The 26,430-nt window shown below is 57.8% G+C and overlaps 1 protein-coding gene across 2 annotated transcripts in view; it reads right to left on the reverse strand.

The window, feature by feature from the left end:
* Window positions 1–4,024: 4,024 nt before the first annotated feature.
* FADS2 (fatty acid desaturase 2) overlaps window positions 4,025–26,430 on the reverse strand; it is a 33,483-nt gene continuing 11,077 nt past the window's right edge. Inside the window, exons 4-12 of one of the 2 annotated variants that reach the window (XM_078433564.2) lie at window positions 26,284–26,385; window positions 20,970–21,095; window positions 13,350–13,410; window positions 12,891–12,967; window positions 7,285–7,382; window positions 6,927–7,023; window positions 6,601–6,680; window positions 6,088–6,213; window positions 4,025–5,837 (exon numbers count right to left, since the gene is read on the reverse strand). In XM_078433564.2, coding sequence (XP_078289690.1) covers window positions 5,786–5,837; window positions 6,088–6,213; window positions 6,601–6,680; window positions 6,927–7,023; window positions 7,285–7,382; window positions 12,891–12,967; window positions 13,350–13,410; window positions 20,970–21,095; window positions 26,284–26,385 — 819 coding nt within the window. In that variant the 3' untranslated portion in view covers window positions 4,025–5,785. The remainder of the gene's footprint in view (window positions 5,838–6,087; window positions 6,214–6,600; window positions 6,681–6,926; window positions 7,024–7,284; window positions 7,383–12,890; window positions 12,968–13,349; window positions 13,411–20,969; window positions 21,096–26,283; window positions 26,386–26,430) is intronic. The other variant, XM_078433565.2, reaches the window with a different exon arrangement.

Below are 26,430 nucleotides of genomic sequence, written 5' to 3' on the forward strand. Positions count from 1 at the left end.
GCTAGCTAGGTTTTCTCTGAGGCCTTTTCTGGAGTGGGAACGGGGAGTCCTCCCCACCAGCCACAGGATTGCCCCTCGCTTTGTCAAGGCCCCCATTGCCCTGGACTGGGTTCTCTTCGGGGAGGTGGAAGGGGCACACGTGCTGGGGGTCTCGTCCAGTCTTTTCCCAGGACTGCCCGGCCCCACCCTGATCCACACCCCATGCAGCTCCCACCCTCCTCTCCTCCGTAAACCAGGGGACTAGTACCACCTCTGCCTGGACTCAGAGCTGTGTGACGTTGTGGAAGTTATTCAACCTCTCTGAGCGGTAGTATGATCCCCGAGGGTGACGGAAGGTAAAAGGGATGCTGTATGGAAGGCTCTTTGCATAGGGCTTGGCAACAGGCCTCTGAAATGTAAAAAGTTTTATGCACAAAGCCCTACACCCTGGGGCCCCACCTGCCCTGACCTGGGACAAGCCCGTGGCTGTCTGAGCGGTGCCATGCGGGCCCCGGGATGGCATTCCCTCCATCTCCTGTACAATCGCGGCATTTCCTGCAGTGGCTCGGAGGGACAGACCTGAGGGCAGCAGGCCCCACCGTGGGGAAGGCTGAGCCTGCAACGCCACCTAGGGGCATCCAGAGTATCTGCACCATTGTGGGGCAGGCCACGCTCCATGCTGCCCCTGGTGGTGGCCGCGGGGAGTGCTCTCTCCGCCTGCAAATGGGTGGTTGCCTAGGGACCTCCTCCTCCGAGGACGCTTAGGGAAGACGCCTGGCCTCAAATAGCCACCGATCTCTCCTTATTGCCTGAAATCCTTCACTGGCGGGTCATCCTTATCCTTGTTCCACTCTGTCCCCCATGCTAGAACCTCTGGGGATAGGTCATCACGCCTCTCCTGGGCTGAGCTCCCCCTTATCAGATGTCTTATGCAGTCATGGAACAAAAACCTAGGGAGCGTGGGCTAGGTTTGTAAAAGGAAGGAAGGAAGGAAGGGCCTTGGCGGAGCCTCCAAGAAACCCCGTATCCCTGCTTTACCATCTGCCTACATCTGCACAGCCCGGGCAGATGGCAGAAAAGGAGATTCACAAGTACCAGCCCTGCCTGTGATGTTGGGAATGGCTGGTCCCAGTTATGAACGGACTCCTTTGGGACAGGACAGGTTGCTGTCTTTCACTGGTCTTTCCCACACTCCCCTTCCCTGGACACGTCCTAGAGCACCCGGCCGCCTCTTCTGCTTGGTCCTTTCCAAGCTCTCAGGACCTGTCACTAATTCTCCTGGGTACTGGCCCTTGAATTTGGAAGAAAGAACTAAATGCCTTCAAAATACAAAGAAACACATTTATAATGGCAGAGGACCATAGAGACGTGGCCTTCAAATGCTAGCATGCTAGGTGGCCCCTTGTGTGTATGCTTGGGCCAGTCTGGTTAGAAATGTCAAATGCGGCCAAGAGAGCTCCGGATCTCCAGACCTCTCTGGGCCTCAGTTTCTTATTTAAAAAAAAAAAAAAATTTTTTTTTTTAATGTTTGTTTATTTTCGAGAGAGGCAGGGGAGGGGCAGAGAGAGAGAGAGAGAGAGAGAGAGAATTTGAAGCAGGCTCCAGGCTCTGAGCTGTCAGCACAGAGCCTGATGTGGGGCTTGAACTCACGAACTGCAAGATCGTGACCTGAACTTGACGCTTGACTGGGATGCTTGACTGAGCCACCCAGGTGCCCCAGGGGCTTCAGTTTCTTCGCAAGTAGTTGTGCGCACTCCTGGGGTCCACAGCCTATCATTTCCACGTGTCAGCTGTCAGAGCAAGGATTCTTTGAGAAGTTATGTCCTGTCCAGAGGGGCACAGCTCTCTGGGGATGGTGCGGCTGGGACAGCTGAGGAGTCCTGATTGGTCCAAAGCACGGTGTCTCATGAGCAGTGGCCGATGGCTCCCAAGGGCCATCCGGGCCCAGGGCTGCCGCCTCTGCCCTGCCCCTTGTCACCAAAGGCCTCCTCTCTCCTCCCAGTGGGCCAAGAGGGTTTCTGAGGGTCCCACCAGAGGCCTAAGGAACTTGCCAGGGCACTGACCACCTCTGGGGCTCTGGGAGCATGCACAGGCCGGGCTGCTCTGCTGACCCCTTCTCCAGGGCCTGGCACCCTGCACGTGCCCGGGCCACCCAGCAAACTGATACTATTCACCAGGGTGGCCACCTTGCTGGGAGTGTGCTCTCCTCTCCGCAAGGACTCGGCCTGCTGTCTCTGTCCCCCTAGACAGCTGCCTGGCCTCTCGGGAGTGGACTGGCATTTGACATGTTGTGTGCGTCGGGAGGGGGGGTGGGTTGTGGGGAGGTGCCTTGTTCTGGGAGACAGCCTTTCCCTCAAGGAAGCGAAGAAGATGCCCAGGCAGAGTGCTGGGTGAGGAGCTGAGACCCAGCTGTTGCCACCAAGTGGCCTCAGGCCAGGCCCTTCCCTTCCCGTTCCAGCCTCACCTGTGAATGGAAGCTTCCAGTCTTATCATCACTCAGAGCCTTGAATGTGAGGGTGTCATGACTTTGGCAGGGGGTGGGGATCCGACCCCCATGATTCTCTCTGCCAGGTCCGGGGACAGGAGAAGCAATTGGGCAGAGAGCAGGTATGGGCGTCCCCTGCTTCTTGCCCCAAGGGTAATACTTCAGGTCAAGGACGGTGTGGTGGGAAGGAGTCACAGAGAAGATCCACATGCCCACTGACCTGAGCCGAGGTTTAGCGGGTGCCCTCATAGCCCCAGCCGCCCCCCACTCCCACCCCACCACCACTCTCCCCTTCCCCAGGAGCCAGGCTGTCACAGGTGATGAGCCCTGGGCTTCCAGCCGGTGGGGTGGTAGGGCCACCTGGGACACAGGGGACCACACCCAGCCTAGGCAGGAGGTGGAACACAGGCCCAGGTGAGAGGGATGGGAAGTGTGTTCCTGAAGGTCTTTCAGCCTCAAGAGCCTCTAAAGGGTCTCCCAGAAGGGCCAGGGCAGGGGCTCGCAGGTCAGATCACTGTAGCCCGGTGCCTTCAATAGACAAATGTGGCCCAGAGAATAGGGGCAAAGGACTCCCCCAAGGCCACTCGGTGGGTCTCTGCCTCCTGGCTCAGGCCTCCTTCTGCAATCCTGGGTCCTACTGCAGTGTCCCTGCGCCCACTGGGGACATACACACCCCCCACTCGGGACACCTGGCTGTCACTGCTGGCTATACTGAAGTCATGGGGAAAGCAAGAGGGGGACGAGGGTCTACTCTGGAGCCCTCCCCAGCCCTGCTAGGAGATGCAAGGCTAAATGGGGAGCCCCCTGAGGTGCTGGCTGTGCTGAACTTCCTGGCCCTTTCCTGGCACACCTGGCTTGACCTGCCAAGTGAGCCCACCCAGAAGCGGGGGAGCAGAGCAGCATGGGAGGCAAACCGAGCAAGGATCCCTGGCACATCCCTTTGGACTTTTCCCAGGCGTGGGACTCAGTCTCTGCCATTGCCTCTGAGCTGGTGGCCCTGGACTGAGATGGCATGGCTGTCTCCCCAGGTTGTGGGGACCCAATGAGCCACGGCACGGGCCACAAGACGGAAGCGTAGGTCTCCAGGACTTTCCAAAGCCCCTTCTGAGAGTTTCTTTGCCCCCGGGGCTCTGTGCACAGACCAGGAAATGGGGAGAAGGGAGTCTGGCAGAAGCCAGTTGACCGGTGAGGTTGTGGGCAGACAGCTGGTCTGAGGATAAACTGGGGACAGAGATGGGGATGGCAGGAAGGTGGCCTCGGGCAGCTCCTCCTTGCTGCCCTCCAGAGACCTTCCAGAAAGCCTCCTGTGGCTCCGGTGGCCACGTCTGGAGTTGGGTTTGTGTGAATGCACTTAAGGGGAGGGGAGAGAAGTTCTCTCCAGAACAGAGGCAGCAGGGGGCGGAGGTGGGGTGACTGCAGCTGGGGAGGGGACAGGGAAAAGGCCGCCTGTGTCAGCACGAGCCTCCTCCCTGGTGCCCCGGACCCTGATTGCAAAGCCCCTTCCTCCAATCCCGACACCCTGCCCAGCATTAACACTCATAAAGTCATCCGCTGATCAAGAAAGTGAGAATAAAATTACTTTTATTTCCAAAAAATGTAGGGGGAGCAGGGAAACAACGTGGTAAAAATTAAGATCAGTTCCCTATGGGTCCATTCTGTCTCTGGGGGAGGGACAGCTCCTTGGGCCTCGCGTTCTCAGTGGGGGGGCCTCGGGCCCCCGCTGCCATGGCAAGCCGGAGGTTTGTCACACTAGAGGCTGGTCCCCCCCAGCCAGGGGGACTATAGCCTTCCCCCGAAGGCCCCACTTTGAGCTTGCTTCCGCTCCCCTCCCCTGACGCTAAATATTGGTTAGTGGGTTAGATTTCTGAATGCCCCAGGCCGGAGGCCTCCTCCCTCTCACTTCCCATCCCCTCGGCCACCTGGCCTCCAGCCCCAAATGCCTAGTTGCAGTGTTTACTCGGCCCTCATTAGACCTCCCTCCCAGTCCCCCCCGCACCCCCCCCCCCGTCCCCGCCCAGCTGCTCAGGGTCACCTCCTCCGGGACTGCCTCTCTCTGTGCCCCCACTGCCCCCTCGACGATAGCAGCGGCCCCAGCAGCCCCCCGCAGTCAGGGCCACCGTGGGCTGAGTGAGCCCGGCTCAGCCGACTGCGGGGCCTGGGGAGGCGGTGAGGGGCAGGTGGTAAAAGTTGTCACAAGGCCCAGCCCTGCTGCCACCCGCCTGTCAGAATGTACCGTATAGCAAAAGGTTAAAAACACCAGAAGATGGGACAGGGGGAGACAGTGTGAGCATGTCCACACTGGCAGCCCCAACTCAGGGGAGGGGCTGCGTGAGGCCTCCCTCGGGCGCCCTCCTGCAGCTGGAAAGGCCCGAGGCCACTTGGCCAGGCGGAGAGACTGGCTGGAGCTGCCTGGCAGGTGAGGGAGCACTTTGGAGAAGGGGTCCATAGCTCCAGAATCTTAGGTCTCCCAGCCCGAAGAGGGTGGGCGGGGCGCAAGGCTGATGCTCCTGGGACCTGACAGGACCTGCCTGACCTGGCCACGGGGGACCTCCGCTGAGCCCACCTTCAGGACCGCCCCCTCGGACCCGAGGTCATAGGCCGTGCGGCCCGGGAAGACGTCGGGTGGAACAGCACAAGCCCTGGGTCAGAGGACACCGGAGGGGCGAGGACACTTCCCGGGGTCCCGGGGGGTTCTGAGCTGGCTGCGCTGCTCAGGCAAAGGCAGTCGGGAGGCGAGCCAGGACCCTGGACATCCGGAGAGAGGTGGCACCGGCAGGGAGGCCCCGAGCACCGGTGGTCCCAGCGTGGGCTGGGCGGGAGACGGGAACGAGGAGGACACAGGCTCCCTGACACCAGCTGACACAGGCGGCGGGGCCTGCAGGGCCGGGGAGAGCATCGCGCCCGGCGAGGACCCCGGCCCACGGACCCCAAGAGCATCTGAGGCAGAAAAGGAGGCGTGAGGCCCAGAGGCCAGGCAGCAAGGCTGGGGAGGCGGGTGTGTCGCGGGCCGCATCTGTGGACCTCTGGCCCGACAGAAGTTTAGGGGCAGGAGGTGGGGGCTGGGACGGAGCACCTCTCTCTGCTCCTGGGGTTGGGGGCGGGGCGGAGAGGGGGAGGGGCCGCCTGACAAGAGGGCAGCCCCATGAGGGCGAGAAGGGAAGGGAAAGAGGAGAGGGAAAACGAGAGAAAGACCAAAAATGGGGTCTGTGGGCCAGCGTGTACCCCGGCCTCGCGGACACCCCTCGGAACAAAAGCCCACCACCCCACCCCGTGGCCAGCACTCCCCCCTGCTCCCCCTTCCCCGCGGGCGCCCCAAAGGCTTCATTTGTGGAGGTACGCGTCCAGCCACAGCTGCCCGGACTTCTTCAGGGACCTGGGAGGAGGAAGGGACAGTCAGGGCCCAGGAGGGGCGGGATCCTCCCCCCACCCCCACCCCCACCTAGGAAGGACAAAGGGAAGGTCCTCAGCCAGCCCAGAGAGAAGCCAGGCCATCCCTAGTAAGGGAGGTGGCCTGGTGGGGACGCCCGCTCTGGCAGGGCGCGGCCCCCTTGCTGTTGTCAGTCCCCAGCTGTCAACAGCTGGTCTCGGCCCTGGGCCCCAGCACCCGTGGCCTCCCCCCTTACCTGATGATGTCCTGCAGGGCCCTCAGCAGTGGCTTCTCCTGGTACTTAATGCCATGCTTGGCGCACAGAGACTTCACCAGCGGGGCCACCTTGTGGAAGTTGTGCCGGGGCATGGTGGGGAAGAGGCTGGGGGGAGCAGGGCCAGGGTGAGGGCTCTCCCGCTGTGCCCCCAGAGGAGCCGGCACTCGGGCGGTGGGGCCCAGCTGGGCCTCAGCTCCCCTGTCAGCAAAGGGATCGATCCCCCTGCCCTGTAGGCTTACAGGATCGAGGGAGGCCGTTGCTACAAGCTCTCGAATCACAAAGCTTGGGCCACACGTGAGGGGTGGCCGTCCCCGGTGCAGAGTGAGCCCCCCTCCCTGACCTCGGCTGCAGAGCTCGGTGCTCTGGAGGGAGCCTGGCCAGGGTGAGGGAGAGAGGTCGCCCCGAGGTGCTGCCCGAGCCCGAATGGGGCTGGTGGCCTCCTCCCTGTGCCACCCACCTTCCCCGCCGGCCCGCCTGCCCGCCCGCGCTCACTGGTGCTCGATCTGGAAGTTGAGGTGCCCGCTGAACCAGTCATTGAACAAGGACTGTTCCACGTTGCAGGTGGCAGCCAGCTGCAGAGGGGAGGGGGCGGGAGGCCAGGAGCGGAAGGGAGAATGAGGGCTTCACCTCCTTCCCCCCACCGAGGCCCACCCCTCCCTCTCGCACGGCCCTGCCTAGAGACCTCAGCCCTCCCAGTGGGAGGCCACAGGCAGCCCCAGGGAGGCCCCACCGGGCGCACGGGGCAGCCAAGTTCTGGAGGCCGGGAAATGGACCCGCACACGCTGTGGGGCCCGGGTGACCAGCTCTGCTGCCCTCACCTGGCTGCTGAACCAGTCACGGTAAGGCTCGCAGTCGATCTCCATGACGATGTGGTTCATCTGCGTGACCCACACAAACCAGTGGCTCTCCAGGAACCTGGAAGACAGTCCGGCTCAGCGCAGGAGCCACGGAGTCTTGCTGCCCGTGGGGCCCAGCCGTGGCAGGAACAGAGCCTCTCCCCTAGCCACAGACGGCCCGGGGCAGGGACGGGGGCGGGGGGCGAGCCACGGCCCTGGCCGAGGCGCCACGTCGTGAGGCCCAGGGCAGGAAGTGGGGAGCTCTGAGCCCTTCCGCACGGGACCCCCCCCCCCCCCCCCCGCCCCGTGTCAAAGCCCTGTCAAGGCCAAGCTCAGGTACCTGATGAAGTTGAGGAAAAGGACGGCCCCCAGGATGCCATAGAAAGGGCTGTAGGTGAGCAAGAAGCGAGCATAATAGCTGACGGCCCAGGCCAAGTCCTGCACAGAGAACAAGATTAGATGTGGGACAGCCGTCCTCCCGGGCGCCGCATCCTGACCACACGTGTGCCCACAGCCCCTCACGCGCCGCACTAGGCAAAGGTGGCCTCAGGACGTGGGGCACCAGGCCCGCACAGGGCTGGTGGCCGTCTTTGTTTCCGGGGAAATGCTGAATGTGTGTGCAGCAGGAGGGGGCTGGGTGCTTTGCTTCAGGGAAAGAAACAGGGCGGGGACCAGGAGACGCCAGCCAAGGAACAGCCCCTTTCTGGTCCTGGGGATTCTGAAGGTGCATATAATGCCCCCCACGGCTGCCCTTCAGCCGTGTCCTCCCATTGGGACCCGGGATCTCCTTCCTTGCAGGACAAAGACCAGCGACACCGTCCGTCCTCCACGGAAAGGCTCTCCCAGCAGCCTCTGACTCTGCTGGTCCTCTCCACACACTTGATTCTCCTCCTGTCCCCTCTCCCGGCCTGCCCCTTGCCAAGGTGACAACGGCATCGCAAGCTTGCTTGTCTTCTGTCACTGGGCAAGTGCCTCCCTCGGCTGTCCCCACTGCTCTACCCTCCACGGCAGCCCCACGGGTAGGCCCTCTGTGGAACGGGTCCCTCTCTCTCCACTGCCTCGCTGCAACCCGACCCGAGTCCGCATGCCTCCCATCGGTCTCCTGCTTCTCCTCGTGCACCATGGCAACCAGAGCCACCTTCTCAGCCCTGAGCAGAACCTCCGCAGAGCTCTGCAGGATCAGGGACCACTCTCTCTCCAGCCACCCTGACCCAGCTTATTCCGGCCCCAGGGCCTTTGCACTGTTTGCTCTCCCCCATCACTTTTCCTCTCCAGAGACTCAGCGCGGCCTCTAAGTGGGGCTGCCTGTGTGAGTCCCATCTCCACCATTGGCTCTGTATAGCTGTGGGTGACTCATCCGGCTGTGCCTCTGTGTCCTCATCTGCGGGACAGGGAGAGAACCTCCCACCGAGGTTGGACATGGGTTGACCACGTATTACAACAGTAAGTGAAGCCTACAAGTATAAGCTCTGAACGACTCCAATCCAGTCCCTGCACACTGTCACCACGGAGATCTTCCTAACACGCAACTTGGATCATGACACTGCCACCTCCAAAGCCACCACTCGCCCCGTCCCCCACTAGATAAAGGATAAACCCTAGCCTCTGGGTAGGGCGCATGGGCCCTTCACATGCCTGCCCACCGACCTGGCCTCCTCATGCAGCCAGTCTCTCGACCTAGCTCAGGGTCTGCGTCCAGGCTGCACCCACCTGGAGGCTCCTTCTCCCCTTGTCTGCTTGGCCAACTCATCCTATATCTGACGATTGTTGTTGTCGTTGTAATGTTTATTTTTGAGAGAGACAGAGTGCAAGCAGGGCAGGGGCAGAGAGAGAGGGAGACACAGAATCTGAGGCAGGCTCCGGGCTCTGAGCTGTCAGCCCAGAGCCCGACGCGGGACTCGAACTCACGAACCGCCAGATCATGACCTGAGCTGAAGCCAAATGCTCAACCGACTGAGCCACCCAGTCCGGCCAGGCTCCTCCTTGAATGCCTCCTCTCTATCAGAGGCTGAGTTGGGTGCTAGGAGCAAAAGGAGGTCCTTCACGAGCCCCGCGTCTGGATGGAAGGTGACAGAAGCAATGGGGAGCACTGGGTGGGGTCCTGACACGATCCTCGGATTTAGGAAAGGCCTTCCTTAGGAGGCAGGTGCCTGAGCTGGGCTGGGACAAACCAGAGGGCAGCCAAGCAAAGAACTGTAGGAGACATTTGCAGAAAGGCGACGATACGAAAAAAAGCCCAGGCAGGAGAGACGGTGGGGTGCGCGGGGGTGGGGAGGTGAGCGGGGGGGCAGGGGCTGGGTTTATATGCAGATCTTACGTCCCATGTGCTACAGCCCAAGTGCTTGCCGTGGGGGCGGGAGACAACACCAGGTCCCGTCTGCCTTGGGACACTGACTTCTACCTCTCGGGCAACAGAAAACTCCTGAGAGGTTTACACATAGGAAGAACACAGTCCCATTTGAATCTTAAAATAGATCCCTGCCAACTGGAGATGGAGGGATTAGGTTATTTCGGTAGCTGAGACAGGAAATGATGGAGACTCGAAGCAGGGCCCCCAGTCCCAAGGAGGAGATACAGATTCCAGAACGATTTAGGAGGTGGAGGCAGGTGCATCTGAGGACTGGTTGGTCGTGAGGAATCCCGGCTGGTCCCTGCACTGGTGCCATCGGCTGAGCAGGAAAGGCAGAGGGGAGCAGCTGGGAGGCCAGGAGGGCATGACCTTGGGATCCAGCGAGGGGTCTTGAAGGCGGTGGGAGAAGCGAGCATTCCAAGTTCTGCTCCAACTTTTCCATCACTTTCATTTTCATCTCTTGTGTGTGTTCGTGGTACAGTAGAAAGTATGTGTATATTGGGGCTGCCTGGGCGGCTCAGTCCGTTAAGCGTCCGACTTCGGCTCAGGTCATGATCTCGCGGTTCGTGGGTCCGAGCCCCGCGTGGGGCTCTGTGCTGACAGCTCGGAGCCTGGGGCCTGCTTCGGAGTCTGCGTCTCCCTCTCCCTCGGCCCCTCCCTGACTAGCGCACTGTCTGTCTCTCAAAAATGAATAAACACTTTTTAAAAATTAAAAAAAAAAAAAAGAAAGTACATGTATATGAATGAGGTGCGTGCTTCTTTCTTTTTGTGCAGAGGGACACATGACCACAGGACCACTGGTGTCAGGGGCAGGGAAGCACAGGGAGGAGAACCAGCAGAGGTAGGACGCAGACGCGGACGGAGAGAATCTCAGGAGAGAGTGGCTCGTGGCGTCGGACCCAGAACCTCCAGGATATGGTGACGGGCAACATTGCTGGAGAGTAAACACCTCTCTCCTTGAAGCTCTGACTGACAGTGTCTCAAGCCCTCCCCTCCAGGCCAGGATTTCTCATCCTCTACACGACCGACCGCCTTTGGGGCTAAATCTCCACCGCAGGGGCCTGTCTGTCCCGTGCATGACAGGACGTTTAGCAGCGTCCCCGGCTAGATGCCCACCAGATGCCAGTCGCACTGTCTCCCCCGAGTTGTGACCACCAAAAATGTCTCCAGATATTGCCAGCTGGCCCAGCAGAACCGCTCCTGCGGCAGACCACTGCCCCAAGCCACTGCCCCAAGCCCCTGCAGGACACATGTCTGTCCCATGCCCTGTGCAGTCATGGACCCCAGGCGTGGCCCTGGATCTTAACTGCCCTGAATCCCCAGCACCGGACCTGACCGCAGTCAGCTCCTGTTTTGTAGAAGGAGCCCGAGGCTGGAGGCTGGTCCCTCTCACCCAGCTTGAACCCAACTCCCCAGCAGGGGCAAGGGCAGGGCCCTGAGGGGTCCTATCATATTCCCCTGGTTCTGCCACCTGATCCCATTGAGGTACGTAGCCTCATTTCCTTTCCTGCTGTCCTTATCAAGTACTTTGTCCCTTGGGGAACAAGGACGGTAAAAAAAAAAAGGAAATATTCAGGCAGGAGTCATCTGCCATGAAAGCTGGTTAAAATACCCCCAGTAGCTGGGGTGCCTGGGTGGCTCAGTTGGTTAAGTGTCTGACTCTTGATTTCAGCTCAGGTCATGATCTCATTGTTGGTGAGTTCAGGCCCCGCATCGGGCTCTGTGCTGACAGCACCGGGCTCTGTGCTGACAGCACGGAGCCTGCTTGGGATTCTCTCTCTCTTTCTCTCTCTCTCTCTCTGCCCCTCCCCTGCCCCTCTCTCAAAATAAATAAATAGACTAAAAAAAAAATACCTCCAGCAGCACCACGAAACCCCACACGGCAGGGCTCAAGTTCCTTTTCAGCTGTGCGATCCCTTTCAGAGCCCGGGGTCCCCAGGGGAAACAGCAGTTTCCGCAGGCGGGAGGTGTGGGTTCAAATTCCCACGGTTTAACTGACCCAGAAACTCCAATCCTCCAGCCTGTGCCGTTTAACTCATAAACCAGGGTAAAACATAATGTAGGTGGCCGTGCTGAACTGTTCCTGGAACACCGTAAGTACTGATGAAACGCTCGCTTTCGGAAAAATATCATGTCCCAGAAGCGGGTGGTACGGGTTCTGCCAACACAGGGCTGGCAGGGACTTCCAGAATCTACTGCCTCCCGGACCACCCCAACGCCTCCTGGGTCCCAGCCCTGGACCTTAGCAGAATCAACAGGCATGGCCCCTGTCCCACAATTTCAACGAGAGAGGTTAAGGCAAAGTACTCGGAAGCCGTTCAAATGCTATAGAAACAGGAGGTAGTATTTGAGAGAGACTGGGGGCTGATGTAAGGGGAGAGCACAGGGCCTGGGTTCTAGTGCCAGACCCCCCCCCCCCCCCCCCCCCGCTTGGTGTCATCCTGGGCAAGTCCCAAACTCTCAGAGTCCCAATATTCTCATTTATGAAACTGGGTTAAAAAAAAAAAAAAAAAAAAAAAAGACCAGCAATACCTACGTGCAGCTCCACTTGGCCTTCAGGGCAGGGGCCCCGTCCCAGTCCCAGGGAGCCACACTCTGCCACAGGCAAGGCTCTGCCAGTGGGGATGGCTCCATCTGGGTCATTCTATCAACCTGGTACATAGAATCACGCCTGCACTCTACGTAAAGCCAACGGCCGGGGCGTGGGCCGCGCTGGACGGCTCTCTCTGGACGCAGAATCTGGAGATTCTGCCAAGCCCGATGTGACAGGCTGGATTGTGTCCCCCTAAAATGCGTACGTTGAAACCCTGCTCCCAGGGCCTCCCGTGAGCTTGTCTGGAGCTAGGGTCGCTGCAAATGTCATCAGCTAAGCTGGGGTCCACAGGGTGGGCCCTCATTCACTGTGACCGGCGTTCTTCGCCAAGGGGAATCTGGACACAGATACAGGTGCATACAGGGAAGACGATGAGAGACACCCACAGGGGACCCGGCTGTCCACAGGCCAAGGAGACTGGCCGGGACCAGGTCCTCCCTAACAGCCCTCGGAAGGATCTACATCCCCAACACCTCACCTCTGGCTGCTAGCCCCCAGAACTGCGAGAGCGACCCCTCTGTGGTGGGACACAGCTGCCACTCTGTGCTCCTTTCTTGCACGGCCGTAGCAACCGGATGCACCTGTCATCTGAGCCAGCGCCCGGCGGCTCTCCGTTCACCACGCGGAGCATGGTGTGCCCTGGCTCACGGGGTCTCGGGGCCGCACGGGAGGCAGTGGCCGGAGCGGTGGACAGGTGGCCCGAGTCTGGCTCTCATCACGTCGCCTTTGGGAACTTTCCGAGGGAGCTCTGAAAAGGCGGTGGCCTCCCACTGCCCCCACTCTGTGTGTGTGTGTGTGTGTGTGTGTGTGTGTGTGTGTGTAGGGGGGAAATGTGTGAGGCTGGGGCGCTGTGGTCTCCTCGGTTCCTGGGAGCCTCAAAGGAGGTCCTTTCCTGAGAGTGACAAGACAGCCCCCCCTCCCGAGGGGGGACAGGGCAGCCCCCTGGGCCCACCTGCCCCTGTGTGCCCCCCACACCCTTGGCCAGCTGTACCCCTTGACTCACCACCCAGTCTCTGCGTGCGATCATGGTCATGATGATCTGGTACTGGAAGTACACAGGGATGAGCAGTGGTGGCCCGACTGCGGGGAGAACAGAGGTGCTCAGAGCCTGGACGGTCCGGGGCGGGAGTCGGGCTGAGCCCTGGATGGGGGGCCCAGCCCTTCAGCTCATAGGCAGAGGTGGCGACCTGTGCCCGAGGAGCAGAGGTGGAGCAGACGCCCCCCACCCCCACCCCGCCCTCCCCTCCATCTGGGACCCCCCCCCCCACCGAGTGCAGGACCCTGGGTCTGTGCCCCATCCGTATCACGGGCCAGGTGCCGTCTGCTGGGGACGCCGTTTACTGCCGGGGCCCCTCCTGCTCTAACAGGCTTGGGGGCGATTTCTGGGTCCGAAGGGGTGTCGGGCGAGAGCGGATAGATGGCCCTTGTGGGGTGTGGTTGTGGGGTGCGCCCCGGCACTCACTCAGGAAGAAGTACTCGTGCTGGTGATTGTAAGGTAGGTATTTCAGCTTCTTCTTGCCGTACTGAGGGGAGCGGAGAGAGCATGAGCACCCATCACCCCCAGGCTCCGGCCGCCCGTGCCCCCCCCCCCACCCCGCCACCGCTCGGCGGCCACCGCCCCTCTCCTGTCAGTCTGCACCCTGGGCCCCCAAAGCTGAGCCCCTCTGGCCCTCGGGGCTCCTGGCTGCCCCGGCGAACAGTGGCCACCGTTTCCTCGGGTTCGCCCGGGCTGAGGGTGCCTACCCCAAGCTTCACCCCGTGCAGGCCTGAGCTCACCCACGCCTCTGCCAGCCCAGGAGGCTGGTGCTTCTGAGCACCTGGGTCAAATCATTGCCCAAGGCCACACGGAAAATGGGCCCAGCTGGGATCTGGCCCAAGAAAGCTGACTCGGAGTCCACACGGCAAGCCCTAAACGAATGTTTGTGGAGTGAGTGAGCAAATGAATGACTCACATGGGGACCCACAGAGGGAGCTCCTTGGACAGCCTCCACCCCTTTGAGGGCGAGAAAAGCTCTCGGGGCATCCCGGGGAGCTCCCCAGAGCCCGCCGCAGCCGGGAGAACCCAGGTAAGGGCCAGGGGAATTGTTAACAGTCACCGGGGTGGGAGCAGCTCCTTCCCTGGAGCCTCCCGCAATTTTCAAAAGCTAATCACTTTCCCCAGGAGGATGCTTTTCTGTTCAGGGTGCCGGCAGGCCAGGGAGGCCACGCCTAGCCATCTGGTCCCAGCCAGGGCACCCTGACGCCCAGACACTCCGAACGAGGAGGGCCACGCTGGGGCCTGGGCACATAGCTGCTTCGGTCGTGCTGAGCACGAGCCGGTAGGGGAGCCACTGCCCCACAGGGTCCCTGGAGCCCTTTAATTCTAGGGTCCAGTCCTCTGGAGACCGGCCCACCTCGCTCCTTGGGGACTGAGACCGTAAGGTGATGCTCAGAGAGTGGCCCCCTGCTCCTGGTGCCGATGCTGAAGGGTCACACAGGGAGGCTGGGCTTAGACCTGCACAGATCACTTAGTCTCTCTGAGCCCTGTTCGGCACCCAAATCACTGTTCGTTAAGAGGAGCCAATGAGAACATGGGCATAAATGCCAGGTGCTGGCCCCTGGGACACTGGCCCTCATCCACCCTTCCCTGGATCCATCCACCTTCAGAGGAAGGCGATCATTCTTATTTACTGCAGTCAGGAGAGGAGAGCACATTACAGATGGCGAGACCCTGGATATTGGCCATCCAATGCCCCCATCTCCAGGTGAGAGAGAGGAAAGTGACCGTCAAGCTCACAGGCAGGGCCCATGACTCTTGAAAGAAGGGGCCCTGGTGGGAAGGAAGCCCAGACTGTCCCCAGGACTGGCGTCTTGGCACCAGGGGCCCTGGTCATGACACATCTGGCTGAAGCACCACTAGAAGTGACCCCTTTGTTCCGTGTGGCCTCCTGTGCCTTGGCAAGGGTCTCGCTCATCCCCAGAAAGTGTGGCCATTTACGCGAGGACGGTCACTAAGGCCAGGGCTGCGGCTGGCCTCGGAGAGGTCCCAGCCAAGGAAGCTTCAGAGGCAGCCTTCGAAGGTTCCTCAGCGGCCAGTTGACGGGTGGGGGAAGAATGCTGTGGTCCAGGGTTCCGGAGAGCCTACAGAAGGGGCCGCTGGATCCTGTTCTAACCTCCTCCTAGAAGCCAGGAAATGGGCCCACAGGCCCAGCCTGAGTCTACAGGCTTCTCGGCCCTGGACAGGGGCCCTTCCGATCACATCTCGGCCCCACAGGTCATCCCAGGAGGTGGCCCCAGGCCCGGAGGACCCTCTCGGGCTAGTTGGACTCCACTCGGGAAGTGACCCTTAAGGCAGGCCCGCCAGGTGGGTAGACCAGAAGGTCCCCATAGAAGGACTTAGGGGTGGCACCAGGGAATTCAGCTGACGTTGCGTTTCTGTAGCAAGCCACTGTTTTCATCGCTTTCTGGTGGCCTCTGGGGAGTGACAGAGATCACATGGGCTGCCGCTCCCCCAGCTCCCACTGGCTCCCGTGGGTGCCCTGCCCCCATGCTGCAGACTGTCCCACAGGCGCTGCTGGGTCCCTGGCCCCCTGCCCGGCTGTCCCTTGGGCAGCGGTGGGCCTCCCTGTCAGACCCTGTGTCCCCAGGCTTAGGGAGGCAGGGGCTCGGGATTCGGAAACAATTCAGTATTTGAGCAAATTGCTTCACACACACCCTCCCCTGCCCTGTCATGAGCTTGGGGCTCCTCACTCATCGAGGGGGGGGTCTGATGGGCACATCCCAGGGCTGTTGAGGGACCAGCACATGAAGCAGATATAATGGGACTTTGGGACCACGAATGGAACCATGAACTGTCGTCACAGCTACACGTGTGGCGTGCAGTGACACAACAAAACGTCACCGCACATCACTGCACGTTCCCATCTCGGTGACCTCAGCTGGAGCAGGGGCAGGACCGTCTGGCAGGGTAAGGCTGGCCCTCTGACAACCAGAGTGCACGCCCGGTCTGGCGATGTGTGCCTGACTTGCGGGCTCAGCTCATTGCCAGCATCTAGCCGTGTAGGGCACCAGGCTCAGGGGAGGCAGGCAGAGGGCGTCAGAACGTACGAAGCTGGGAGGAGGTGCCTGCTCCCTGCATCTCAACTCATCAGAGAGCTGGGGTGGCCCCACAAGCTCATTTCCTAATGTCCAGCAGGTGGTACCTTGGGCAGGTTCTGGCAGGACCCAGGAGCGCTGGCCTGGGGGCAGGACAGCCTGGGTTTGGCTGTCATAAGTGAGACGCAGAGAAGACAGAGGGTGCTTTCACTCAGGCCAGGTGGCCTCCTGTGGTCTAGAGGACAAAACGGTGGCACACACAGGGCTCCCTTTGACGCATTCCCGAGCTGAGGCTCCTAGGGGACAAAAGCAGGGGCAGGGGGAGCCCTGCCAGCTCTGGTGGCCTGGCTTCCCGGAGGTCCCTACCGCTTTGCCCAGGCTGGTCTGACCGTCCTGTGCCCAGCCCCTCCGCAGACCACGGGCCAGGCTTGGCTTACAGGCTGAGTGGGTGCCAGGGGCGTGTGCGGGGGACTTTTCAGCTTTGGAACAAAATGTCTGAGGAACAACAAGGGCCTTCCTTGTCCGTTCAGGGTTGGGGGAGGGGAGCTGTCACCAAGCCCAGTCCCCGCCTCTGGGAACCTGCAAACTCACAGAGAGAAATGAGCTACGTGGCCACTCTGGGCATGCACAGCATGGCAAGACCCCGGTCCGTGGGCCCCGAGAGGAGGGCCGTGGTTGTTCCAAGGGAGGGCTGGTCACTCGGCCCGTTCACAAAGGTCTCCCTGGAGGGGCAGGTGCAGACAGGCGGCGGGGCCGGGAGAGCATCCCCGTCCCAGATGGGCGGAAAAGGAGGATGTCGGGTGGGGAGGCACAGACACTCATGGCTTCTGAAAGCCCTCTTACAGCGCCACCGGGATAATGGCCTCACCGTTCCCCTCGGGATGCGACAGATAGACAAATGGCTGAGCGAAGGCTGCCCCTGACATCACCGCTATTTAACTCTGTTCTGGAAGTTCCAGTAATGTCAGAAAACCCAAACCAGAAACAAGAGTGTGGAGCTATCAGAAAGAGTAAATCTTCATTATTTTCAAGGATAGAATTGTCTACCCAGGAAACTCAGAACAAGCAGCTGAAATAACTCAAATCACAAAGAAGCCTGAGGGGGGGCGCCACGGTGGCTCAGTCAGTTATGCGTCCGACATTTGATTTCGGCTCAGGTCATGATCTCACGGTTTGTGGGATCCAACCACACCCCCCACCCCCCCCCCCCCCCCCGCCGCGTTGGGGTCTGCGGACGACGGCACGGAGTCCGCTCGGGATTCTCTCTCCCTCTCTCTCTGCCTTTCCCCTGTTCTCTCTCTCAAAATAAAGAAATAAATATTTTTCAAAAAGCCAAAAAAAAAAAACCCACCAAAAACCCCAAAGAGGACTGAGTGGACAAGCAGCTGGACCTAAGATGACAATCAAATATCAACAGCTTCCCTGAACCCTGGCGAAACCCCAATAACAAAAATGGAAAATATCCAGCATGAAACTGAACAAGAACCACCCATGAGACGTATAAAGAAAAGTCTACGAGAAATAAAAAGAGGCTTGAGCAGTCGGAGAAAGACGCCTGACTGCTGGATGGAAAGATCGAGTACGAGGACGTCAATTCTTCCCAGGAACGGAACGTCAGTCCGCTAACGAGCTTACGGTAAGTTATTAGGGGCCTAGGGTGGATGGAGGGCCGCCCAAGTCGTGCAGACGGTGTCCTGCCTGAGGCCAGACAGCCCAGCCCAGGCGCAGGGCTTGGGGGAGCGCCCCCTACCCCGCTCCGTCATCGCCACATGGGAAGGGCCTTGCGCGCTGACAGGGGTGGTGCTAGAAAAAACTGGCTGACTCCAGAAAACTGCGGAGGGAGGACGCCAGCCTTACGCACAGCCTCTTCGGCCAAAGTTAAAATAATTCAAAGTGAAGCCGTAAGACGCTGAAAATAATATGTACGAAGGACTTCCTTGGGGCGCCTGCCCGGCTCAGTCGGTAAAGTGTGCGACTCTTGATTTTGAGGTTGTGAGTTCAAACCCCACATGGGGTGTAGAGATTACTTAAAATCTTTTTTTTTTTTTTTTTTTTTGAAGAACTTTCAAAGCATAAAAGAAATGAAAGGAATCTGCAGGAGGGGAAGAAATGAATACATCTTGGTACATAAAACAAACAAAATCCTCCTGAAAGTCATAAAGAAGACCAGAAGGCAGATAACTAAGAGGCCCACCCTGCTCACCTTTCTGCGCGCCGGGCAGCCCTTTGGAGCCGGTCTGTTTATCGGGGCCTGGAGATAAGAGCCCTGGCCTCCTTGCTCTGGAGGCCAGAGGCTTTCTCAAGATCCCAAGGCCTGGGGGCGCCTGGGTGGCTCAGTGGATTAAGCTTCTGACTCGATTTTTGGCTCGGGTCATGATCTCACGGTTTGTGAGGTTGTGAGTTCTCAGAGCCTGCTTGGGACTCTCTCTCTACCCCTCCCCCACTTCCTCTCTCTCAAAATAAAGGAATAAACGTTAAAAAAAAAAAAAAAAAAGAGAGAGACCTTGAGACCTGGCCATCTGGGGCCAGGTGGCTGGCCCTGGGGTGTGTGGGGTGTGTGGTATGTGGGCCCGGCCTGAGACAATGTCATCAGACCCACGGTCACCAGGGTCCCTTCCAGGGCAGCAGGGTCCTGTGGACACCGGGGCACGGCTGGGTCAGGAACCCAGCAGACATCTGGCCTTTCCCTCGACACGTGGGTCAAAGCAGAGGATTTCCACAGAGCCCCCGTGGCCCCGGCTGTGGTCTCTCAAATGCTACCGGCCATCCGATAAGCAGATCCCTGAACCTTCCCTCCCCAGCACCTGCCCCAAAGCTGTCTACGGAGATGAGATGTTGAAAGAGGTTTCCCTGGCCACCACACGGAGAGGAAAGAAGGCTTCCTGCCAGCAGAGCTGGTGAGACTGGATTTGTGTTGTTAGGGACACAGAGAGCATCTGGCAGGACAGCCAACGACTCTACCACATGAAGCCTCAGGGAGAAAGGGAAGCCTTTGTCCTCACTCATCGAGGCCCCAAGTTCGTCGGCCCCGCTATCCGGACACCTCACATCAAAGCTAGCAAACTGTTTCCTAGAAGAAACAGGGCAAGCTTGTGCTTCGGCAGAGAATATAATCCCTGCCTGGCCAGAGAGGCTCCTCGCTTCTAAACACTGAATTTTGGCTAATTTCCTCTGTATTGACAAGGCCACGGAAAACCCATGTTTCTGCTCAGATGTTCTCTTGGGTGGAACTGAAATGGGAAAGACAGGGTAAGAGCCAGAACTGGAGGAACAGGCTCTCTCCATTCCTTGTTCCAACGCTTGGATGCCAATATCGTCGGAAACACCACAGCACCGCTGGGAATCCCAGGCCCCTCTCCTTCCTTGATGCGCCTCTCTTGACAAATGCTTACGGAGTCCCTACTCTGTGCATGGCAGCGTGACGCTTACGAGCTGTACAAGAGCAACGAAAAAATCTCCTAAACTCATCTCACCACCATATTTACAAACAGCAAAGCATATGTAGATTTTTTTTTTTTTTTTTGGTAAATTAAACCTTAGAGAAGAGAAGTTGAGAATTGGCAATGTATTTTCCTGTCTTATAAAATAGCATGGGTTATGTTATGGTATAGAAATACACCAGAGCACTGGCCAGACCCCAGCGAAGGCTGATGCACTTGGGACTCCCAGAAAGGGGTCCATGTTTGGTAAGGTGGCAAGGGGCAGGATAGAATGTCTAAGGTTGTTTACTTTGTCGTTTTTTTTTTTTTTTTAACTTTCTTTTTTTCCTTCTTTCTTTCTTTCTTATTATTTTAAACATTTATTTATTTTTGAGAGAGAGAGAGAGAGAGACAGAGAGACAGAGTGTGAGCAGGGGAGGGGCAGAGAGAGAGGGAGACACAGAATCCAAAGCAGGCTCCAGGCTCCGAGCTGTCAGCACAGAGCCCGACACGGGGCTCAAACCCACGAACTGTGAGATCATGACCTGAGCCGAAGTTGGATGTTTAACAGGCCGAGCCACCCAGGCACCCCTAAAGTTTATTTTTGAGAGTGAAAGAATGAGAGAGAGAGAGAGAGAGAGAGAGAGGGAACGAATGCCAGCGAGTACGAGTTGGGGAGGGGCAGAGGGAAAGAGGGAGAGAGAATCCCAAGCAGGCTCTACACTGTCAGCCCGGAGCCCAACTTGGGGCTCGATCCTATGACTATGAGATCAAGATCTGAGCCGATATCAAGAGTCAGACACTTAATCGACCGAGCCACCCAGGGGCCCCAAGAATGTCTAAGTTTTAATCTTGGTTTCTAAAAAAGAAATCTGGAAGAATTTATATGCTATGTTGTCATTAGTGGTCACCCTCAGGGGTATGATCTTTGGGGCAAAGGGGGACAATAGAGGTAACAGGAGATTCGCTTTGTCACTTGGTGTATTTCTGTACCACTTAAGTGCTTGTAGTGGGTAAGTTCTAGATTTATAATAAAAAAAAAGGAACGAATATAAAAATAAGGCAGTGTGGTAATGTGGAAGGGAAAGGACCTGGCTGTCAGATCTGGGGCCTCGTCCCAGACTAGCCACTAACCCATGTGATTCTGAACACACCCCCTCCTTCCGCTGAGCCTCACTTTGTCACCTATGGTGAAGCGGGTTGGCCAAGGTCCCTCCCAGCATCGAGGACTGACTCTCCAAATAAGACTTCCCTGAGCTGATCTTGGGGGACCGCGCCCGAGCCCTGGGACTGTGCCTCCCTGCGAAACCGGAATCAGGTTTCCCTTGCCCCCAGGAAGAAACAAGCCAGGAGGCATTCTCCCCCCAGCCCACAGGAGGGAGAGAGGCCCCTAACACCGATAAGGAGCTGATCCGTTATTTGTACGTGAGGCCACGCCACAGAAATTCCAGCTTGAGTAATTCAGGAAAGGTTTCCACGTACGCATTAGATGCAGATGCGTTTGGATGTCTATTCAACCCGTAGGATTCCTTCCCTGGTTCCCCCTCGGGCCAAACACTTCCCACGTCGACATTGACCCTTCATCGTACCTCAACGGGCTGCCATTCGCCCAGGACAAACACATGCAGCATGTTCACATCCGGATCCTTGTGGAAGATGTTGGGCTTGGCGTGATGCTGGAAGTGACGATGGTTCCACCAGTTGGCGGAGGCACCCTGTGGGGGGAGACGGGGTGAGTGGCACAGTTGTCTGGCGGGGGGGGGGGGGGGGCGGGGACCAGTTCTTAGGAGCGCCAGTGCTCAGGGCTGACTTCACCATCATACACGGGGCCTTGGGCACCCCCCGCCCCCCAAACATCAGAATGCAGTCCTGCCGGTACTAAGTCCAGAGCGCTGGGCGGCCCCAGAGGCCAGGACTTCTGGGTGGAGCCAAGCCGTGCCACCCCTCCAGGCCCGTCTTCCCATCGCCTTCAGCGATGGCGGGCAAGGACAGCTAGTGCTAGGCGGGCGCCTTGGCAGGCGTGGGGTGGCCTCTGGACTCTACCAGCACCAGGTGTGAGCCTCCACCCCCCGCATCCTCTGTATGTCCCCCACATGCCACGTTCTACAAGGAGAAACACTTCTGTTTCAGGAGACGGTAAGAAGTGGTCTCTACTCTTTGGCCCGGGATCCCACTGCGAGGCAGGTACCCAAGAGAAATGAAAACACGGCCACACAAAATTGGACACCGACGTTCCCAGTATTCAAAAGAAGCCAAAAGTGGAAACAACCCAATGTCCGTCAGCCTGACGGCTGGATAAATAAAACGTGGTTGATCCGCATGGCGGGATACCGTTTGGCCACGCCACAAAAAGGTGTGAGGCACGGATATCTGCTGCAACGCGGGGGAACCTTGAGAACGTCACGGTAAGTGGGTGAAGGCAGACACAAAGGACCACGTACGTGATTCCATTTATATGAAATGTCTGGAATAATCTAGACATAGAAGGAGCCGTGGTCGCCTAGGGCTGGGGTTGGGGATGGGGGGGAGGGATGAGGGGGTTGGGAGGGGGTGGCCGCGAGCTTTGAGGTTTCTTTTGGGAGTGATGAAGATGCTCCCCCAAACGACGGTTGCATAAATCTGAGCACATACCATAAGCCGTTGGCAAGAGGCAACCCGACAGCCGGATAGGCTGCTGTACCGAGGGGTGAGGTCACACCCGGGAGGCCAGAAGGCGGATTTAAGAAACGACCCCTAACAGGAACAGGTAATAGCTTCCCAGTTCTAATATGTAAATATAAAACCATGATTCCAGGAGACAAGAAGCATTATGTAAGGATGTCCCGCAAGGTCAGAAAGTTCTGGCTCACCAACTCCAGCTCTTGCCACACTTTGGAGACATGCCCATCCCCCAAAGTTGCCCTGTGGCCCACAAAAGGAAATTAAGACCTTCCTGATGATTGTCTCTTTACTGGTGAACTACTCCATGATCAATCAACTCTTTGGCCAAGGGTCCGGCCATCTGCAAAAAGGCCTCATTGCTAAAACAAATATTTTACTTGGAAGATACTTTTGGCACACACACGACCTCTGGACACTAAGAGTCATGGGCTGGCACAGCCACCCGCAGCTGTAGCCTTTGTGGAGACCTGTGAGCAGGTGAGTCTCAAAACCCATCAGAGCCAAAAAAAAAAAAAAAAAAAAAAAAAGAAGACAGTGAGCGAGAGTTCAGAGGACTGGAAAATCAGATAATCAGATGACACATTCGCCTTTCCAGCCAGAAGGAAGGAACCCAACTCCTGGGGAAGGTCATATGGAGAAGTCTCTGGCACAAAGAAATTGAGGAGCAAGCCATGATGTTTAGGATACACCAACCCAGCGATGTTTGTTGAATGAATAAGTAAGTGAAAGAAAGAAGGCTGAACTGTGAAACCGCCCCCCCTCCCCCACCACCGCCACCGGGGATGACTCAGTGACCGACTGCCCGAGAGCTATCTCACTCTCTGGGCAGATCAGAGACAAAATGTTGTTTGATCTTGCTGTTCCCCTGCCGCGATTCTTTTCCATTCTTCACTAGGCAGAGCGATCCAGAGGCAAGCCCCTGACTAGGGAAGGAGAGGAAGGCACCCTAGCACACTGAGATGGGGCCCAGGAAGAGAAGCAAACCTGCAGGAAGAGGGGACTGGCTCGCTCTGCAGGCTGGGCAGGAGGGGGCCTGGCAGAGTGAGTGACAGGTGCTTTCCAGACAGAGGGAGGAGGCTGGGGGCAGGCCTTGAGGGTCGGGGAAGGGGTAGTGTGGACTGCTCCAGAAGCCAAAAGCCCTTTGGTTGAGTCGGAGACCCAGGATCGAGGCCAGTAATCCCGGGGTTGAGCTATATCAGAGCCTGAGGGAAAAGGAAAAACGTGTACCCCTGGCTGTAATGAAGCAAGCAAATGCATCAACAAGAGTTTCTGAATCTACTTTTGGTTTGCCTCACTTTCTTCTTTTTTTTTCATTTTTTATTTTTTTAATTTATTACTATTTGTTTAATGTTTATTATTTTTGAGAAGGAGAGAGACCAGAGAGCAAGCAGGGAAGGGGCAGAGAGAGAGGGAGACACAGAATCGGAAGCAGGCTCCAGGCGCTGAGCTCTCAGCATAGAGCAGGGTGCGGGGCTCGAACTCACAGACCGCGAGATCATGACATGAGCTGTAGTCGGCCACCCAACCGACTGAGCCACCCAGGCGCCCCTTTATTTTTCATTTTTTTAAATGTTTATTTATTTTTGAGAGAGAGAGACACGGAGACAGAGCGCGAGCAGGGGAGGGGCAGAGAGAGAGGGAGACACAGAACTTGAAGCAGGCCCCGGGCTCCGAGCCATCAGCACAGAGCCCGACGCGGGGCTCGAACTCATGGACCGCGAGATCATGACCTGAGCCAAAATCAAGAGTCAGACGCTTAGCCGACTTGAGCCACCCAGGTGCCGCCCCACGTCTTTCCTCCCTTTTGTCTCAGGTTCCAATATGGCTCAGCACAGCCCTGACCTTTCTTTAAAATGCTGCTATTTTGTTCACGGGCAAGTTTTTTGCATTAATTTCGTTTTTTTAAAAAACACATTCAAATGTCGATTACTGAGTCTTTTGGTGTCCCCCGAAATTGTGTGCGCGAGGCAAGTGCCTCCCTTGCCTTAACCCTAGTCCTGGTGGCCCGAGATGATGTACTGAAAAGGCTGTCGGTCTTCTGGTTTCCATCTCCAGATGCAGAGTACCGATTAAAGGGTTTTAAACAGGGGTGCCTGGGTGGCTCAGTCGGTTGAGTGTCTGACTTCAGCTCAGCCCATGATCTCGTGGCCCGTGGCTTTGAGCCCCGTGTCGGGCTCTGTGCCAACAGCTCAGAGCCCGGAGCCTGCTTCGGATTCTGTCTCTCCCTCTCTCTCTGCCCGTCCCCGACTCACGCTCTGTCACTCAAAAATAAACATTAAAAAAAAATTTTTTTTTTAAATAACAAATAAAGGGTTTTCAACAGAGGCGTGATGGCTCAGAACTCTTGTCCACTGGAAGTGACAGGGCTGAAGGAGAGGGGGCCCTCGGGATGTGGGGAGCTCACACTGGAATCCTGGAGCACAGCAGGGTGCCAGTAAGGATCAGGTCCCAGCTCCTCGAGGCTCCCGGCCCGCCGTTCTCTGTCCTCACCGGCTTGTGCTAAAACATCCAAGTTGGCAGGGCACTTGGGGACCTCCCTGCAGCCAGCCCCCTTTTTTCCCAGCAAAGGGACCAGACGAACAGGTGGGCCTACAAGACTTGCCTGCCGCTGTGTGACTACGGGGTGCCCGAGCGATTTCAGGCAAGCCGTTACCCTCCTGGCTCCTGAGCACCCCCCCCCCGGGGTGAACTGCATGACTGTGCCACTAGCCTAGACACAGCCGGAAGGACACGGTTAGCGGAGGGCTGGCGAGGCACGAGCGGAACCCATGTCCCCGACCTCTGCCCGTTGTGCCAGGGTTCTGATTTCATAAACTCATGTCCTCTGTCCTGGCCTCGTCTTCCATCTGACATAAGAGCGAGGCTCCAGGGCCCTTCAAAGACCGAGGGACATCAGGCAGGAAAGGCCTTCCCTCCCGGCTCCCACCCGGCGTCTGGAAACAGGACCCGGCGGCCCGGCCCATCTTTGTTAAGCGTGTGGGGCTGACACCGGTTGGGAGTGAATTGTTACTTTCCAATACAGAGGAGGGTTTTCTCCAACAGAAAAGAGTATGAAACAAAACAAAGCGCTCCACTATACGTACCCTCTCCCTTCACCCCTGAATGTTTGGAAAGAAACCAGGTTCTCAGGGCCCTTCAGGCTCAGGGCCAGGCGAACTGTCGCGGAACTCGTTACTAGTTCGTCGCCAGTTCACCCCCAACCAGACCCGCAGCCGACAAGCCAAGGGCTCCGTGCAGCCTGAGTTGCAGGGGGACATGCTTAATCCACACATATAGCTCTTCCCACACCAGGGTGAGGAGGGATGGAATTGTTTAGGACACAACCTTTCTTAGGGAGCAGCTGGGGGTTGCTGGGGAAGGGCTGACTGGGGGATGATCTGTTTCAGAATGAGTTGGGAAGGACTTATTTCCAAAACCAAGGACATACGGCTATCAGATGAGCACAAGGTCACAGGCAAGGCCAGACTGTCCTCTTCCGAACTTGCCTCACTGTAAAGCTTTGTGGGGACACCCCCTCATCTGCAAGGAGGTGAGAAAGGAGGACCTATTTACTCATGAGCTTTAAACAGCACTGGCCCGGGGCGCCTGGGTGGCTCAGTGAGCTGGGCCTCCTACTTCGGCTCGGGTCATGATCTCGATGACTGTGGGTTCAAGCCCCACGTCGGGGCTGGCAGCTCAGAGCCTGGAGCCTGCTTCGGACTCTGTCTCCCTCTCTCTCTGCCCCTCCCCTGCTCATGCTCTGTCTCTCTCCAAAGTAAATAAACATTAAAAAAATTTTTTTTCATAAAAAATAAACAGCACTGGCCCTTGGGCTCAGCTGATCATCATGCTATTTGATGTCCCTTATCTAAAGACTTCTATGACAATATCTCCCTTTGAGATTAAAAGGAATTTACTAGATAAGGCTTTAGATAAGGAGTAAACAATATAATCAATTGAGTCAATATACAAAAGCAGGATACACCTGCCCTCTGGGTTTTTTTTTTGTTTGTTTTTTTTTTTTGCTGGTTATGGGTCTAATTTAATATGGAGACAGGGCTCGGAAGGTCAGAGAAATGCAGGATGTGCTCAGTCCCAGAGCCCAGAGCAGCCCGGTGGGAAGAGACTGCTCACAGGTGGCTCTGCCTCGTTACCCTGCGGCCACGGCCACTGATCCAAGAGGAGACCTGGCTTCCACAAAGTGAGATGGTGCCGTGCCAACCGCTGACTGATGGGTGGACGCCCAGGGCTGCTGGTATTTACCTTTAAGTGGCCAATGATGAACTTGTGGACGAAGTGGTTCCATGTGGACTTCTTGTAGACTGACAGGTGGCCATAATCGTGTTGCAGCCATCCAGCTTGGGCCTGGGGAGAGAGATGCTTTCACAGTGCCAGCTTTCACCCGTAACC

This window comes from Panthera onca, chromosome D1 (assembly GCF_046562875.1).
Source record: "Panthera onca isolate mPanOnc1 chromosome D1, mPanOnc1 haplotype 2, whole genome shotgun sequence".
Classification (NCBI taxonomy): Eukaryota; Metazoa; Chordata; class Mammalia; order Carnivora; family Felidae; genus Panthera; species Panthera onca.